General features: G+C 42.2%; 2 protein-coding genes across 2 annotated transcripts in view; both read right to left on the bottom strand.

The window, feature by feature from the left end:
* The window catches only part of LOC123946625 (cationic amino acid transporter 3-like), a 245,849-nt gene that overhangs the window by 200,903 nt on the left and 25,579 nt on the right, over positions 1 to 19,367 (bottom strand). The gene's annotated exons all lie outside the window — the stretch shown is intronic.
* The window catches only part of LOC123946626 (cationic amino acid transporter 3-like), a 37,753-nt gene continuing 25,645 nt past the window's right edge, over positions 7,260 to 19,367 (bottom strand). Inside the window, exon 2 of the mRNA XM_046012218.1 lies at positions 7,260 to 10,097. Coding sequence (XP_045868174.1) covers positions 8,026 to 9,825 — 1,800 coding nt within the window. The 5' untranslated portion in view covers positions 9,826 to 10,097 and the 3' untranslated portion in view covers positions 7,260 to 8,025. The remainder of the gene's footprint in view (positions 10,098 to 19,367) is intronic.

The following is a 19,367-nucleotide window of genomic DNA, read 5'->3' as shown; positions in this document are numbered from 1 at the left end:
ATATATATATATATATATATATATATATATATATATATCAGTCCTTTCTTGCCTGCCAGCTCTCTGTAGATAGGTCTGTGGATAGGTCTGCTGCCAATCTAATATTTCTATGATTGTATGTTACAGACCTCTTGTCCTGAGCTGCTTTCAGGACTTTCTCTTTGTCACTAAGATTTGTAAGTTTTACCCTTAGTCGACAGGGTGTGGACCTATTTTTGTTGATTTTGAAGGGGTTCCCTGTGCCTCCTGGAATTTGATGCTTGTTCTGTTTGCCATATGAGGGAAATTCTGTGCTATAATTTGCTCCAATATACCTTCTGCCCTCCTCTCTCTTTCTTCTTCTTCTGGAATCCCAATTATTCTAATATTGTTTCATCTTATGGTATCACTTATCTCTCAAATTCTCCCCTCATTATCCAGAAGTTGTTTGTCTCTCTTTTCCTCAGCTTCTTTATTCTCCATCATTTGGTCTTCTATATTACTAATTCTCTTTTCTGTCTCATTTATCCTAGTAGTAAGAGCCTCCATTTTTTTATTGCACCTCATTAATAACTTTTTTTATTTCAACTTGGTTAGATGTTAGTTCTTTTATATCTCCAGAAAGAGATTTTATTTCTCCAGAAAGGGATTCTCTAATATCTTCCAGGCTTTTTTCGAGCCCAGCTAGCGCCTTGATAATCATCATCCTGAACTCTAGTTCTGACATATTACTAACATCTGTATTGATTAGGTCACTAGTCTTTGATACTGCCTCTTATTCTTTTTTTTTTTTGTGGTGTGTTTTTCCACCTAGTTATTTTATCCAGATAAGAATAGATGAATGAGGGAACAAAATACTAAAAGGGTGGCAAAGACCCCAGAAAAATATTCACTAACCGAATTGGAAGAGACCCAAAACCAGGGGCAGAAGAAAGGAGAAAAAAATTAAAAATTAAAAATTAAAAAAAAAAAATATATATATATATATATGACTGGTGAATAGAACAGAGTCACCCACTTGATTTGGGGTGTGTTCCGGTCTCTTAGAGGAAACAACCCCCCAAAATATTAAAGAAAAAAAACATATATATATACATATATATATAAGGGTAAACACAATGGAGGCATGGAATATGACTGTAGGAGATGAAAATTTAAAAAGATTATAAAAAAGGAATTGATAAGGTAAGAAGTTGGTTGGAAAAAGAAAAAAAAATAAGAGAGAATGTGATCAGGCTGGGGACTAGAACAAAGCCATGTGCTAGATTTAGGTATATTTTGATCTATTAGAAGATATTGTATCCCAAAATAGAAAAAAAAACCTATATGTATACAAAAAAAAATAAGGTTAAATATAGTGAAGGGATAAAATACGACTATAACAATGAAAATTTAAAAAGATTTCTTAGAAAAGGTAAGATAAGATAAAGATAAAATAAGATAAGCTGAGATAAAATAGTTTAAAATGCTAAAGTAGGAAAGAGGAAAAGTTTAAAAAAGTAGAATAAGAAAAAAATAAAATTTTAAAAATTTAACTTTGAGAAACTAAAGGATCATGGGAAAAAGCCATGAACTCTATGTGTTGCTTTCCCTTAGCTCTGGAATTCCACAGTTCTCATTGATTGGTGAACTTGGTCTTGGCTGGATATTCTTGCTGATCTTCTGGGGGAGGAGTCTGTTGCAGTGATTCTCAAATGTTTTTGCCTGAGGCAGAACAGCACTGCCCTTGCCAGGGGTCAGTCTAAGCAATCTGCTTGGGTTCACTGTTTTCTTTACAGCTTTGGAGGATGGGAATGAAGATGTCAGCCTCCCAATCTTTGGCCCATAGGACCAAGATCTCAGGGTCCCATTCCTCAGTGAGCCCTCAGAGAAAAGCAATCAATCCCTCCTGTCTCCCTGGTCTCAGGCCACACTCCGAGCTCACCCAGCCTGTGACTGAGCATTTCTTTCTCTGGTGCATGGCCCTATTTGGAGTCTCCAAACCCAGCATATTTCTGCAGCATTCTCCTGCGCTGCTCATCCTGGAGGAGGAAGGAGGGTGTCTCCCCAGATCTGCCAATTGTGGGGTTCCTGCTTAAAGAGCAGTGGCCCAACTGTGTCTTGGATCACAGTTTAAGGTAACCCCAAGCTGAGAGCCCCTCCTCAGCTCCATCTCTGTAGCCAGACTCCCCACTCTGAAACCTGGGAGTTCTGCCACTCTCAGACACCCTTGGTCTTTATGTGACCCCATGAGTCTGCAGATCACACTGTCCCCAGGAGGGCTCCACCCCCTGCTTAGCCTCTGGAGTGACATCCCTCAGTGGAGCAGACTTCTAAAAGTTCCAATTTTATGCTCCACCATTCTACTGCTTGCCAGGAGCTGGCCCCTCCCCACTCGGTCTCTTTTCCCGCCACTTCGGATTCACTTCTCTGCACATCCTACCTTCAAGAAAATGGTCAATTTTCTGTTCCTGGAATTGCTGCTCTCCTTCTCTACTATCTCCTGTTGAGTTCATAGGTGTTCAGAATGGTTTGATAACTGTCTAGCTGAACTCCTGGGACCTGATTATATTTGAGTCTCCTACTCCTCTGCCATCTTGCTTCCTCTTCTTTCAGAAAGTTATTGAACCGGTTCCTCAAAGAAGCATATAGAGGAGTAGGTAAGTATATGGGTAATCTTGCCTCTGACAGGCTTCCCTTGAGTCACCTACTTGGTAGTGGGAAGTTGAGAAATGCAGCAAGTGAGAAAGTATCTTTCCTCCCTACCTCCCAGGGCACACCCCATACATTAATATAATAGAAAAACACTGACCCTCCTATACTATAAGCATAAAACTGACTGCATCAAGAAGGATCCCTCTTGGGCCTACACTGGAGCCAGTCTCATCTTCAGGGATTCCCTGGAATCAGGTAGAACTGGTTGGGTCTGCTATTAATTTCACTCCTTCTAGCATCTCCCCACATCCCATGGGAAAAGATGGAACAGGACCAGACGATGTCATGTCAGGCATTCTCTTGCCTCAGAGCTGTATTTTCCCTGTTGCTCTTTGAATGAACAACACTATTCTTACAGTTGGATCTAGAGAAAATGTAGACCCTACTCCTTGGTCTGAGCAAGACTTCACAGGGATGGAACAGACAGGACAGACACCAGAAATCAGGCATAGCCACATAAAGGCAAAACTACAGGCGCCTAGGCACAGTTCTAGACGCTGGGCACAGAGAGTTCTGGATGGAGACAAATGTGTGTTAAGGGTTTCCCAAGGACAGTTTTAAAGGAGCATCACACTGCTATCCTGAAGTGAAGGAGAATTTTCTGTACCAATGAAATGTGTAGGGCTCAATTCAATTTAGCATGAATTTATTAAACGGTCATTATGTGTCTGGCCTCAGCTGATGCTCTCTAGGAGTGAACAGGATACAGTACTTACCTATGGTCTATAATCAAGAGAAAAAGAAAAAAGAAAGGAAGAAAGGAAGAAAGAAAGAAAGAAAAGAAAAGAAAGACACAGATAACTGTGCTATGCTATTTTTTAAATTTCTGAATTATTATACAGTTGACATATAAAGTTCTAAGGTATTTAAATTGTACATGGTGATAATTTGTTATGCATATAATTGTGAAATATTCATTATGATTTGTCCACTAGAAAGCACTAACGATGGTACTTTAATCTACATATTTCATTAAATGAAGGTGAGTGTACAAGGGGTGCCTTTGTTTCTCTCACTTCAACTTTATGCATGAAGAGGCTTCAGCTGGAGCTTTGGTGTTCAAAGTTTGGTCCCTGGACCAACAGCATCAACATCATCTGCGAACATGTTATAAGTACAAGCTCTGGGCCCCACCTGAACCCCCTGAATTCCAAACACTGGAGACAGGGCCCAGCAATCTGTCTCCATAATCCCTCCAAGTGTCATGGCACCTCTGACGTTTGAGCACCACTGAGCAGAATAGTATTCCTGGCCACACTCCACTGGGCCCTCTTTCACTGGGATCTTGATTAACGAAGTGAAGACATAATACTGAGCATAGCCGGTTAGCATCTTTTGTGTTTTGTTGGTTTTCTTTTTTTGTCCAGAACAAAACTGCTCACTGGACATATGCAATACAACCTGCTCATACAGGAGAAAACCTAATTAAAGAAGTCTCTCTCCTATGGTAGTAGGCCAGGGACACTCAGCTCTACTTGTGATGAGGAGTAAATCTGTCTAATTAGTCATGCAGGATTAGCAAGCCAAGTAGACTGCAGATCTACAACTGATAGTTTAATCATGTCTGATTATGTCATGATTATCAGTAGGTTCCAAACACAGGAGGGGGAAGTGGGGTGTTATTTATTGTATCTCTACAGCTCCAACAGTTGGTTGTAGTGAAAGGTAGGCAGGATGCAGGTTCAGATCATGTACAGTAGAGAGACCTAGTTGAGAGAATAACAGGACAGAAGAACCAGATGAAATCCTAGAATTTATTAAGGAAATGGAACTAGAGAAATGACAAGTTGTGACCTCTCCTGCTACACATAAATGGAGCATGGAAACAACTGAGTGCCTTGTTCAAGGTCATAATGCTACTTAGTGGTGGAAACAGGAAGAGAACCCAGGCCATGTGGCCCTCAATTGTGCACTTTCTGAGCAGGTGGACCAAAGCAGACAACAGTAGAGAATTTTAAAGTCCAAGAATGAAGATTGTGCTAAAAAATTCCAACCCAGGGATTTTCAGCATGGGCAGTGGCTTTAAAGCCAAAGTGCTTTGTGTCCAGGGGAGAGCTCTGGCTCCAGTCCACCTGTGCATGCTCTGTTGTCCCCTCACGCAGCCAAGGCTCAAGCTATTCAGCCCACTCAGTGTGCTCTGAACACGGCTTCCTTTTCCTGTGCTTTTCCTAGTGTTGTTCTTTCTGCCTACAGTCTCTACCCACCACCCATATGTGGCAAATTCTATCCGTGAAGTGAGCCAACTCAAAAGCCATTCCTCTACAAAGTATTTTCTGCTTTCACCATCAACCTTCACCCCTGTGCCAGCCAAAAATGATCATCCTTCACTCTGAATTCCCAAGACTTTTTATTTGTATATTACTTATAACAACACTCCCTTTGTATTAGAATATAAGCTTCTTAAGTGCAGAGGCCATATTTCATTTTTTTTATCTTTTTCTAGTTTCTTTTTTTTATGTAAGTGTAATGAACATGCAGAGTTGATGTATTACTCACAGGTGCACAATACAATGACTCAATAATTCCACATGTGTTTCAGTGTTCATCAAGATAAGTGTACTCTTAATTCCCTTTATTTAAATCACCCATTCCCCTACCCATTTCTCCTTTGGCAACCACAAGTTTGTTCCCTTTATTTAGCAGTCCAGGGTGTTGTGATTTTTCATTATTTTATTTTATTTTTGGTATTGCTGTTTGTCTCTCTTGTTTTCTTTTTTCTTTTTAATTTTCTTATTAATTTAATTCTACTTTAGAGTAAAAACCTATGGCATTTGTTTTTCTCAGACTGATATATTTCAATTAGCGTTATACTCATGCAGTTCATCCATGCTATTACAAATTCCAAGATTCCATTCTTCTTTGTGGCTGAGTAATAGTCCATTGGATATACATATAGGCCACATCTTCTTGTTTTGTTTTGTTTTGTGTTTTTTTTAATTTATTTATTTATTTTCAATGTAACAGTATTCATTGTTTTTGCACCACACCCAGTGTTCCATGCAATATGTGCCCTATTACACTCCACCTGGTTCCCCAACCTCCCACCCCCCGCCCCTTCAAAACCCTCAGGTTGTTTTTCAGAGTCCATAGTCTCTCATGGTTCATCTCCCCTTCCAATTTCCCACAACTCCCTTCTCCTCTCCATCTCCCCATGTCCTCCATATTCTTTGTTATGCTCCACAAATAAGTGAAACCATATGATACTTGACTCTCTCTGCTTGACTTATTTCACTCAGCATAATCTCTTCCAGTCCCGTCCATGTTGCTACAAAAGTTGGGTATTCATCCTTTCTGATGGAGGCATAATACTCCATCGTGTATATGTACCACATCTTCCTTATCCATTCTAGACCACATCTTCTTTATTCATTTTTCTATCAATGCACATTTAGGTGGCTTCCATATCCTGGCTATTGTAAATGATGCTACCATAAATATAGGGGTGCATATATCTTTTCAAATTCATGAAACAAAAACACTTTTGCACAGAAAAGGAAACCATCAATAACACACACACACAAAAAAGACAACCTACTAGAGAGAAGATATTTGCAAATTACATGTCAATAAGGGGTTAATACTCAAAACACATAAAGAACTTATACAACTCAATACAAAAAAAAACCAAAAATCCAATTAAAAAATGGTCACAGGATTTGAAGAGAGATTTTTCTAAAGAAGACATACTGATGGCCAACAGACACATGAAAAGATGCTTAGCATTACTAATCATCAGGGAAATACAAATGATTACTATATGTCTGCTAACTGAACAAAAAAAATAAACATATTAAACTCTTTTTATAAAGTGCAATAACAGCTTTGTAGTTAATCTTGAAATCAGGCAACATGATATCCCCAGTTTTGTTTTTCTTTTTCAACATTTCCTTAGTAATTCAGGGTCTCTTCTGATTCCATATAAATTCTAGAATTGTTTGCTCCAGCTCTTTGAAAAATGCTAGTGGAATTTTGATCAGGATGGCATTGAAAGTATAGATTGCTTTACACAGTATAGACATTTTAACAATGTTTATTCTTCCAATCTGTGAGCATGGAATTGTCTTCCATCTTTTTGTGTCTGCTTCAATTTCTTTCATGAGTGTTCTGTAGTTCCTTGAGTACAGAACCTTTATCTCATTGGTTACGTTTATTCCAAGGTATCTCATGGTTCTTGGTGTTATAGTAAATGGAATCAATTCTCTAATTTCCCTTTTTATATTTTTCATATTAGTGTATAAGGAAGCAACTGATTTCTGTACATTGATTTTGTATCAACATGGATGGGGCTGGAGGAGATTATGCTAAGTGAAATAAGTCAAGCAGATAGAGCCAATTATCATATGGTTTCACTTACTTGTGAAGCACAAGGAATAACACGGAGGACATTGGGTGAAGGGGAGAAGTGAGTTGGGGGAAATCAGAGGGGGAGATGAACCATGAGAGACTGTGGACTCATAGAAACAAACTGAGGGTTTTGGAGGGGAGGAGGGTGGGGGGTTGGGTGAGCCTGGTGGTGGTTGTTAAGGAGGGCACGTATTCTATAGAGCACTGGGTGCTGTCTCTCTCTCTCTCTCTCTCTCTCTCTCTATATATATATATATATATATATATATACTGGTGCGTAAACAATGAATCTTGGAACACTGAAAAAATTAAATTAAATTAAATTGAAAAGTGCAATCAGATGTGATTTTATACCTGTCAGGATGGCTAAAATAAAAAAGACAAGAAAAACAAGTGTTGCCAAAGATATGGAGAAAAAGGAATCTTCATGCATTGTTGGTGGTAATGTCAACTGGTGCAGGCATTATAGAAAACTGTGTGGAGATTTCTTAAAATTTTTTAAAAAAGAACTACCATATGATCCATTAATTCTGCTACTGGATATTTTTTTAAGTGAGCTCTACAGCCAATGAGGAGTTCAAACTCACAAGCCCGAGAATAAGACATGTTGAGAACAAGAATCGTGCTCTATTAACTGAGACAGCTAGGTACCCCCATTTACCAGTGGATATTTAACCAAAGGAAAAGAAAACACTTTTTTAAAGTTTCTTTTAATACTAATTTTGTAAAAGCCAATAAGCAGCTATAGACACACTTGAAGAATAGAAAGTAAAAAAAAAAAAAAAAAAAGGTGGGGGAGCAAAGACACATCCTTCACTGTACCTTAAATATGAAGCTCTATTAGTGTTCCCACACCAATATCTCATAGGAGCGCACATTTCCACGTTCTCAGGAGTACACCCAATTATTGTGTAGGGGACCAGGTTGCCTTCTGGTGAGATGATGTCAAGACAAATACATACTGGTATTGCTGAGTTCAAGATCAAGATTTTGGGTCCATAAGAAGGGTTAAGCTACCAGACTATGCTGGATCCCATAGCTGAAGTAGATAGCAAACCCAATCAGCATCCAGACACCAAATCTCAGCCAGGTGCCAGCTGACATCTGCATCATAAGGCAAACATTCACAAAGATGCTCAGGAGTGGGAGGAGAGGCAGAGCAGGGACCTTAAAGGGAAGGGGAGAGGAGCTCTGTGGCTGTCTCCAGATGACCCCAGTGATCCCAATGATGAGCACCAGGAGCAGCACAACCACTGTGATCGGCCCTGCATCTCCAGAAAGCAGACCTGGCCAGTGGGCCAGCACCAGGCAGAGGAGAGTCAGCAGCAGAACCAGCAGTGAGGAGCAAACACAGACAACCCGGCCAGAGAGTGGAGTGGGGGTGGGGCTGCCTGGAAAAAATAGTCCTTGTAGAGTCATCTTCCCTGCTGCAGGTGCAGTCTCCTCCTGCATCTGTGCTACATTTCCCCCATTCTCCCCCTGCAGCTCTTCTTCATTTTCCTCCTTCTTCCTTTCAGGCTGATACCTGATGATGAGAACACAAAAAGCTACCAAGGAGTAAGATATCAGGGTCCCAACTGACCTGAGGTCCAGAAGATCAGTGAGTCTAAAATAGAATACCATGATTACTGCAATAATGATGAAGATCACAGTGGACATGATATGGGAATATGTTTTGAAAACAAATCTGGCAAGAAAAGGGAACAGGAGGCAATCCTCTGCCATCATGGCTATCACCCAATGTATGGGGAACGTAAAGCCCCAATAGGTGCTGACAAAAAGACTAAAGAAAATTGTAAAAGCTACAACATAGTAGACAGAGGCCCAGCTAACATGGAGAAATGCTTCAGGCAAGGTGCTCCCAGGTTGAAGTTGGTAGTAAGGAACCATGAGTGTAAGTGCTGCAGAGACACCAAAATACACAAAAAAGCAGATGAGCAGTGAAATCACAATGCTCATGGGGATAGAACGCTGAGGATTGTGGGATTCTTTGACTCTGGTAACAATAATGCTGAAACCTATAAATGCATAGAAACAGGTAGCTGATCCACGGAGAATGCCCTCAAAGCCAAAAGGCATAAATCCTCCAGAGCCCAGAGGGCCCAAGCTAGAGGTGTCATTGAGTCCAGCCTGTATGTAGTCCTCTTCTGTGAGCTTCCAGTTGTGCAGGTCTGCCTTAATGAAGCCAGAGATGATAAAAAAGCTGAGAAACAAAAGTTTTATCCATGTAACCACTTCAAAAACTCTGAAGAACCCACGCCGACTTATATATTGCAGTTCCATGAACAAAAACAGAAACATGACAAAAAAGTAATGTAGGTTGTCTGCAATGACTTGGGGAACATACTGTGAGATGGTCTCATGCTGGGTCTCAGAGATCCGGTTCCCAATGAAGATGTCAAAAGTTAAGATCCAGGCCTGGACCACAACGAATGCATCAACAACAAAGGAGAGGATGAGATTCCAGCCAGTAATGAAAGCCCAGAGTTCACCTACAGTGACATAAATGTAGAGATATGCCGAGCCAGAATGGGGAACCCGGGCACTAAACTCCGCATAGCACAGCCCAGCCAACAGTGATGTTAGACCTGCCACCAAAAAGCAGATCACAATGGATGGTCCTGCTTGATTACTGGCCACCTCATTAGCGAGGAAGTACACACCAACACCCACTGTGCGGCCCACACCCAGGGCCACTAAATCCAAAGTGCTCAGTTTTTTGCCAGATTTAAATTCAAGCACATTTTTCTCCAATGGGCGTCTGCTCACCAGCTTTTGACCAAGTCTGCAAAGGGCCTGACGCAGCATTTGAGCTGGAATTGAAGAAGACTCTAAGGATCAGAGAGCTGTAGTAAGCCCAGGGAGTCAAGAATGTTGGATCTACTTAAGTGAGTCTGAGTTAAGCCAGGTTGGGTGTGGATTGCTGGGGTCCTTTATTCAGGCTTTAGAGTTCTGCTTCATAATTCTTCTTCTTTTATCTTCTTTTTAAAATTTTACTGGTTATTTTTTATCTTTATTTTATTTTATTTTTTTTTCAGTGTTCCAGGATTCTTCTGGTACATGCTATCCTTCCAGAATGCCTATGGAAACAATAAATAATTACTAAACAATGGTGTTCAACCAATCAACTGAGATTGCATGTAACTTGTTGCAGCCCAACTATCACAGAAACTGACACCAAAAGACACCATAGAAAAATTAATGCTGCTTTCCCTCCAATAAAAGTACTAAATTCCTCCCAACATTCTGTTTGTTTTTAATTTATTTTCCAGTGGGATCCATGCCCAGCATGGAGCCCTACATGGAGACTGAACTCACAACCCTGAGATCAAGACCTGAGCCGATACCAAGTGTTGGAGTCTCAACAAACTGAGCCACCAAAGCACCACAAAATTTTCCTTTTTCATGCTCCCCATAACATAATCCTCTGTGAGTTCATGAGTCACATAACTTCCTGGGTTAATTAGGTAGTAAGACACAACAGGGTATTAATATATTGTGCAAGAATTCACATGCGGGATGTGTGCCCACTGCTTGAGCATGAGTTATGACACCTTAATTCATGGACTAGATGCCTCTTTGCAATTACAGACCCATTCTTTATATATCATCAGAGTTTAAGTGCAAATATTAGTTCTCTCTGTCTTAAAACTCTCAGCCCCAAAATCTGCTACCCAAGGTTAGAATCACTTTGGCCCCCTTTTCCTCATTCTACATCATCTATTTAGCTATACTGATGGCCAAGAATGTACAATCCACCCCTTCCCTTTATCCACTTGGCCCACTTGGGTGCTTTGAACAGAGAAGAGGAAGGAGAAAGGGACAGGACCTTCATAACCACCTTCAAGAAGGAGAGGACCAGACTGTCTGGGAGAAATGGGGGCAGCAGCCAACCCATGATCCATGACTGAAAAGGGAGAGGAGACAGAGAGGCTATGTTGTGATTTCTGATGTTCAATAAACCTCACCCAAAACAACCAGACAAAAATTCACTACCTTTTTTATGTCCACAGTGTGACAGTGTGATAGGTAAGGAGAAAAGAAATGAGTCCCTTAGCTCTGTTGCTCTCAACGGAGAAAATTCCTTCTGTTTCCTCCTTCTCTGGGTTCCAGGAGAGAAGGTGAACTCATTTGTTCAGACAATCTCCTCACTGGCCACATTGTGGTCTCTACTCATCCTGTGCCATCTGGGGTGTCAGCTGCCAGGGGCCTGGAGAATCTGTCCTGCCCTGTGAGCTTGTATTAAAATTCACTTGTGACTTCTTATGAATTTTTCACAGGGAGTTACTTTTAACTCATTAAAAATGTTGTCTGAAAGTTTTCTTAATGAAGGACTCTTGTGTGTGATTCCCTCTTACTCCTTCTCTCCTACTTCTTTTCAAATGGCCCCTCCACAAGGGGAGCTAGACTCTGGATGAACAATTCACAGATATGTCCAAGAAATGAGAAGTGGAGAACAGAGTAAACAAAGTCATGCAACCCCCCACTGTCCACCCTACTCATGCTTCAGTCTTAAGAGAAATTTAGGAAATGATCTCAGAAGATTTTAGAGGCAGAAATACCAGTCAAAATTGGAAAGTCTACTCTATAAATGATGAAAGAGAACCCTTGGGTTATGGGCCAGACTTTCTGTCTACAAATCCATCTAGACTCCTTATTTGCCACTCACCAGTTCCAATGCTATGATTTACAAACAAGCACAGGAGATAGATAACAACTGTCCATTCTTTTTTTTTTAAGATTTTATTTATTTGACAGGCAGAAATCACAAGTAGGCAGAGAGGTAGGCACAGAGAGAGAGGGGGAGGCAGGCTCCCTGCCGAGCAGAGAGCCCAATGTGGGGCTCGATCCCAGGACCCTGGGATCATGACCTGAGCCGAAGGCAGAGGCTTTAACCCACTGAGCCACCCAGGAGCCCCAACAAGTGTCCATTCTTAACTCATGGAATCTTTTTAACTGTCTGAGGTTTTCCCAGCCCTACACCAGGCTTCAAACTTTTCTGTGCTTCCACACTGCCCTTCTTTCTTACCCTTTCCTTTGTTTATAATATGATCTGTGCTTATTCCTCCAGCCCCATCCCCTGCCCAGTTCCTGCTCCACCTGTGAAATTTGACACTCACACTGTTCCCTTGCCTCTACTGCTTTCTTGGCCCCTTCACTTAGCTAACCCCCACTTCTCTTTCAGTTCACTGCTCAGCAGTTGTTTACTCAGAAATTCTCCCCTGACCCTTATGCTGCCCTTCCTATGTGCTCTCCTAGCACCTGGCTTCCCCCACATGTCATTGATCCTAATGTATCCAAATTCCAGGTCAGGTGCTGGTCTCCTCCATCAGACTGTGTGGAAGGTACTCAGTAAGTATTTGTTGAAGAAATGACCATGCTTAGAAAAGAAACCTGACAGAGGCCATAATCCAGAATTCTTATATACTGGACATTGAAATACATACTTTGTAGCCAAGTAACCCTTATAATTCAGGCTCATGTAGAGATATACATGGTATTACGTTCCTTGTGGAAGGGGAGCAAAATGGATAGTATGAAAGGAAAACCAACGGTGATAAAACCTTGACTGCCCATCATTCATGGCAGATATGAGTCACACTGGGTGATAAAGAATCATTTGCCTTTGAGGACACTTGTTTAAAAATATTAGGCTCCCGGGGGGTTGGGGTAACCAACCACCCACACCCAGTTAGAGAATCCCTACTGTTTTGAAGGCATCATGTTCAGGCCCTATAATCCAGGTAGGATATCATAAGTCAGATGTTCTCACTTTGAGGGACAGAGTAGGGCATAAGTAGATACCTGGGGACATTTTCCAACTTTAGATCCTCTCCCTCTGGAGATTCTTGTCCACAGGCCCTGTACTTCCCATGACTGCTCTAAATCACCCAACTGACAAGAGATTGTCCTCAGGTTCAAGGGGGAAGAGATTCTAAAAGGTGCCTTCACAGGAAGGCAGTGCAGTTTAGTAGTTAGGAGTAAAGCTCTGTAGGTAGACTGTTCAGGTTCAAATCACACCTCAGTCTCACACCCAGTGACTGGTTAAATTAGTTTACCTCTAGGGGCTTTAGTTTGTGCAACAGTCAAATGGGAGTAAAAGTAAGTACCTCAGAGAGGAGACAAGATGGCAGAGAAGTAGGAGGTGCTGTTTCAACTGGTCCCCTAAAGTGAGCTGATTATCTACCAAAGAAATCTGATCACCTGTGAAATCAGCCTGAGATTTGAATTACGCACTTCTGGATCTCTATGGAGGCAGAAGATGCCAGTGGACAGGTAAAGCAGAGTGGGAATATTGAACTGATATTGGAAGATAAACAAAAAGGGGATGGAGCCACCAGAAGTGACCCATTGGAAAGTAATACCCCAATATGAGAGTGCCCTGTGATTGGGGATAAGCATTAACTTGGACTCTGGTTGAAAGGACTCAAAAAGAGCAAAAGATCTTAAGGGGAATTTGATGTAATTGGGCGGTTAGGAACAGGGGCTTTAGCCCACAGACCCAGGATGGCCACGGATGGCACTGAGCCAGAGAGAGTGCAGTGAAGAAGCCAGGTCTTGGTTCCTGAGCTGCTAGCACCTGTGAGAGCATCTGGGTGGTGGCGTGCATGAGAGAGTCTGGTGTGGATGCCAGCTGGCGCTCTCTAGAACCACAGCCTTTTGCACTCTGCACATGCTCTGCGTGACTGGAGTCTGAGGGTCTCCACACCCTCCATTGACAGAGGTCCGTGCAGGTACTAGCTGGTGCTCTCTAGAACCATGAGATTCTGAACACTCCCAGCCCAGACCAGCATGAAAATCTCAGTGTACTGTCTCTGGTTGGGACCTCTCTGGAGGTCTGGACTTGCCCAGACAGCTACAGCAGAGGTAGCCACCAGAGATGAGCTCTCTGGACTAGTATTTCTTGTGGTTTTGGGTACAAGCAGGAGTTCCTGCGACCCCTGAGGCCTTGACTGGGGACGTGGCATAGGGGGAATTTGTGTACTCTGGCGCACCAAGGGGGGAAGAGACTGAGCTGTCTCTCTGAGATGGAGATCTCAGTGCAGTTTGCTTTCCTCTAAACCTCCAAAGAACCGCTAAAAGCCAACAAGGGGAGAGGAGGGAAAAAAAAAAACCTCCAGAGAACAAAAGCCTGAAAAACTGGTTTCCTCAGAGCCCAGCCCTTTTATATGGGGCAGGAGGACTCAATTCTAGCAAGACTGCCTGAAAAATCACACAACAGGACCCTACGCCAGACCAAAAACAAAAACAAAAACAAAAACGCACAACCACTACTTCATAGATACAACTTTTATTTTTAATTCGTTCCCACTATTTTCATTTTTTTCAATTTTTTTATAATTTTTAACCTATTTATCATCACAATGAGATGTTCAGTACAAATTCCATAATAACCTTTTAACTTGAACTTTTTTGATACATATACCTGTGTTTTTCTTTTGCTTTTCTGTTTTTTATTATTTTATTTTATTTTATTTTTTTAATATTCATATAGAGATAAACTTCAAGGTAACCCCCTTTCCCCAATCAAAGCTACCCCTATATATAAACCAGTTTTAATCCCCTTTTATCTCGGGAAAGTTGAGTCCTTTAACAAATATATCAAGATACATCGAGGAAGAATCAAAATAACCTTCCTCACCCGCACTGAGAATTTATAACCACCCTCCCCCATCTTTTTCGTCTGTCAGTGCTTCTGTGTATTTGTTTTTGTTCTGGTAGTATATAAATCTTATATTTGGGGTTCATTTTGGCTGGGTTCTTTTTTCCTTGTCATTTACTTTTGTTGGTCTTTTTGTTTGTCTGTTTTTGTTTGTATACTTTATAAATCTTACCTTTGGGGCCCATTCAGACTGGGTCTTCTCTCTCTCTTTTTTATTCCCCTGTCTCTCTCTCTCTCTCTATTTTTTTTTCTTTCTTCTTTCTTTTTGGTGGGGACTCTCAATTGCTCAGAAGCGTTCCAGAGTGCACCTTGCCTGCACCACGGTTGATACATTCAGCTACACATCCCCTCAGCCATGTCTCACCAAAATGACTAGGAGGAGGAATGCCCACCAGAGGGAAAATTCAGAGACTGTGACCTCTCCATCAGAGCTATTTGATATGGACATAAACAGTATGTCAGAAAGGAAATTCAGGTTAACAATTATCCAGGCAATGGCTAGGTTGGAGAAAGCCTCTAATGACAAAATGGAATTGATTAGGGCAGAAGTGAAAGCCACCGGGGAAGATGTTAACAATGCTATCAATGAGTTCCAGTCTAATCTAAATTCTCTAACAGCTAGGGTAACTGAGGCAGAAGATAGAATTAGTGATCTAGAGGACAAACTCATAGAGAAAAAGGATCAAACAGCTTAGAGGAACAAACAGCTTAGAAGCAATGAAAACAGAATTAGGGAAATAAATGATTCCATGGAACATTCCTGCGTCAGAATTATTGAAATCCCTGAGGGGGAGGAGAAAGAAAGAAGACTAAAGGATATGGTTGAACAAATTCTCCATGAAAAATCTCCCAAACTGCCAAATGGAACCAGCATTCATGTCCTAGAGGCAGAAAGGACTGCCCCTACAATCATAGAATCTAGAAAGACCTTGAGACCCCTGATTGTGAAACTGATGAATCATAATTTTAGACAGGAGCACTTGAAAGCAGCTAGGGGGAAGAGATTCCTTACATACAGAGGAAAGCCCATCAGAATAATGTCAGACCTGTCCACAGAAACCTGACAAGCCAGAAAGGGCTGGCAAGATGTATTCAGGGCACTAAATGAGAAGAACATGCAGCCAAGAATACTTGATCCAGCAAGACTAACATTCAAAATGGATGGAAAAATAAAGAGCTTCCAAGACCAGCAAGGATTAAAAGAGCATGTGACCACCAAGCCAACACTGCAGGAAATATTAAGGGGGGTTCTATAAAAGAGGGAAAAAAAAAAAACAAGAATACTGTAAGGGCCTTGTTATCCAGAGGAAGCCATTTGGTTGTAAACTTAAATTGATCCTGCCCCCCCAGAGGAACTTACCTGCAAAGCCCAGATACAAGGGCAGGCCAGGCTGGGTGGAGACATCCAATCAGTAGGGCGCACATATTTTTACTATGGTAAATTGAAATTCAATTGGCCACTAGTATTGCCAACCTAGCATGACTGTGCAGTTTTCCCTGTGTATTGAAATCTCATCGGCCACCTGTGTATAAGCCAGGCTCAACCACCTCTATAAAAGTTAGTCTGTGAGGCTGGGAAGGGTTGTCGCCTCTTTGAAAGAGACAGCCCTGACAGGTTGGTTTGATTCTCGATGCTTGGCACAAAATAAAGCTTTGCTTGATCTTCACTTTGCATCATTATCGCTCCTTTGATCATGGACCCATTACTGAGGGACCCTAACATTGGGGGCTCATCCAGGATCAAACGACGAGACCTGAGCCAGCATCAGAATTTCTGGGAAAAAGCCTCCGGAGGTAAGATCTTGGGATCCTGTCTGTCTGTCTAGTTGTGGAGCTCCAGGGTATGGCCCCTGGGGAAAAGCTGGATGCAGTCATGCTCTCCAGGGCTGGAGTTGGATGTGGGGACGCCCCTTCCCTCCACTGGTAGATCGCCAGGGGGTTCAAGTCCCCCTAGACGGTCAGGGGGTTTGAGTCCCCTTGGGTGGTCAGGGGTTCGAGTCCCCCTGGGCAGTCGGGGGGTTTGAGTCCCCCTAGGCGGTCAGAAGGTCAAGAAAGTCCCTCCCAGTGTCAGGTTCTGGGTAAGGACCGCTGGGCCTGTGGTTATCTTTTTCTTGTCTTTTTGAAGTCTGTTGTGTTGTTTGCTGTGTTTTAAGAAATGGGGCAAGCAGAGAGTGAGGGGACTCTGACTTTTAATGGCTATAACTGGAGCCAACTGTGGTTAGTCTAACTCAAGACAGAGACTTTAAGGAATATTCCCAAGCAGCTGCTGAAACTCCCTTTGTTTGGGGGAAGTTCCTGTCTTCTCTGGCCCAATGTGGACTGCCTAGCCCCTCCCCCTTGCTGGCAGGAAAGCATGGCATCTGCCCCTTTCTTGGAGCTGATGAGCTCTGGAACTGGGAACCCTTTCTCTTAAGTTTGTTTGGATGAACATGTCTTTTGAGTTAACAGCAGTAAATGTGAAACTTCAAAGTTTTTACTTAAGGTCAAATAAGCTCGTGTTGTTTGTTAACATCTGTTAACAAAGAAATGACTAAACTGATGATTAATTGCCTGTCTCAGGGTTTTAATGGGTAATTGTTAAAGTAGCTCTCAAAGTCTGTGGTAACCTGAAACTGTGAAGGTTTGCTTGAATGACAAATGGAATTAAATTTGTTAGACATCTAGGTCATAACCAAATGGGATAAAAATGCTAGAATGTTGGTGCTGGAACTGGGTTTGTGCTTTTGAAATCTGTTGGTGAACATGTTTTGTGCTTAACTGATTCATAAATTTGACTTCTAAGAATTCTCTTGTAAAATGGCTTCCGCCTTAAAGGAAATTCATGTGGAAGGACTTTCAGGACAGGTGCAGGTCTTTGATATGTTGGAATCCTGGAACTGAAATGGGTGGGAATTTCTAGAAGCAATAGCTGCCTTCGGACTAGGCCAGAATTAGTAACATAGGACTAGACAAACTGAAAGATTGTAATGTTGTGTCTCTTGATGTTTTGTCTTATTTTGAGCATTCCTGGTTCTGTAATGTTTGCTCTTCCAGACTAGGGAAAATTTTTCTTAAGTTATCTGTAACTTACAGAGATGTAAATTATGGTGACTCAACATAAGAATGAGTCTCCAGGAGCTTTCCTAGAAAGGCTTATTGAAACCTATAAAATGTATAGCCTGATCTACCCTGAGGCACCCAAAAATCAGAGGGCAGTGAATCTTGCTTTTGCCAGTCAGCCCCAGATATAAGGAGGAAACTTCATAAAATTAAAGGATTTGAAGGGAAGATTCTGACTGAGTTGGTGGGAATAGCAGAAAAGGTGCTTAACAACAAGGATGCACAAGAGGATGAAAAACAGAAAAAAAGAACTGGTTAAGGTTTTGGCATTATATGAGGCGGGGAGGACACAGGGAGAAAGAGGTCAATGGAAAGGGAAAAGGCAAGTAGAGGATGACAAATGGAAGGAAAAGCCTAAGCACAGAGAAGGCAGGCGGGAAGACTTAGATTCAGATCAGTGTGCTTACTGTAAGGATAAAGGACATTGGGCCAGGGAGTGCCCCAAAAGAAAGATGGCAATGCTGGCCACCAGAGACTGAAGGGGCTGTGGTTCGGAGCCCTTCCCCAAACCTCGGGTAAAAGTTGAAGTAGGGGGAAATCAATTGATTTTTTGGTGGACACGGGAGCCCAATTTTCATCATTATTTATCTCAAAGATGCATTTTTCTGCATATCTTTAGCAAGGGAATCTCAGCCCCTTTTGGTGCTTTTGAGAGGTCTGACCCACAGGAAGTATTCCAAGACCAGCTTACCTGGACAAGATTTCCCCAAGGATTCAAGAATTCACCTACTATCTTCGATGAGGCCCTACATGAGGATTTGTGTGAGTACAGAACCTCCAACCTGGGAGTCACTCTGTTACAGTATGTTGATGACTTGCTAATAGCCACTGAGGACTGTGTTTGCAGGGGATGAGAGCTCCCTTACAGACTATGCAGGAAAAATGGTATCAGGTGTCAACAAAGAAAGCATAGCTCTGTCAGAGCCACACCACTTATCTAGGCTTTGATCTCCATGAGGGAGTGCGTTCACTGTTTGAGTCCAGGAAACAGGTGATCACCCAATACCCCTACCACCATGTCCTGACAAGTGAGGGAGTTTCTTGGGATGGTGGGCTACAGTAGGCTGTGGATACCGCAGTTTGCAGAGATTGCCCGACCTCTCTACAAACTGGCAAAAGGGGGGCTCACTATGATAGAGTGGACAGCTGAGGCAGAAGGAGCATTTTGGAAATTACAAACAGCCTTACTGAGTGCCCCAGCATTGGCCATCCCAGACGTTACCAAGCCCTTCCACTTGTATGTGGATGAAAAAGCAGGGGTGACCAAAGAAGTTTTGACTCAGACTCTGGGGCCTTGGCAAAAGCCAGTAGACCATCTTGGCAAGAAACTAGATCCAGTAGCGGCTGGGTTCCCCCCATGCCTCCGCATAATTGCTGCCATAGCCCTCCTGGCCAAGGATATAAGTAAATAGACTTTGAGTCAAAAATCTCATCTTGACCACCATCCACACTATCGAGGGCCTTCTCTGGACTCCACCAGACCAATGGATGATGAACGCCCAAGTGACAAGGTATTGGGCCCTCCTCCTCAACAAACCAAGAGTGACATTCTAGCCCCTGGTGGTGCTAAATCCAGCCATGCTGCTGC

Source organism: Meles meles, chromosome 7, assembly GCF_922984935.1.
Source record: "Meles meles chromosome 7, mMelMel3.1 paternal haplotype, whole genome shotgun sequence".
Taxonomy (NCBI): domain Eukaryota; kingdom Metazoa; phylum Chordata; class Mammalia; order Carnivora; family Mustelidae; genus Meles; species Meles meles.
The sequence above is the reverse complement of the archived record's forward strand: the minus strand, read 5'-3'. Positions and strand labels throughout refer to the sequence as shown.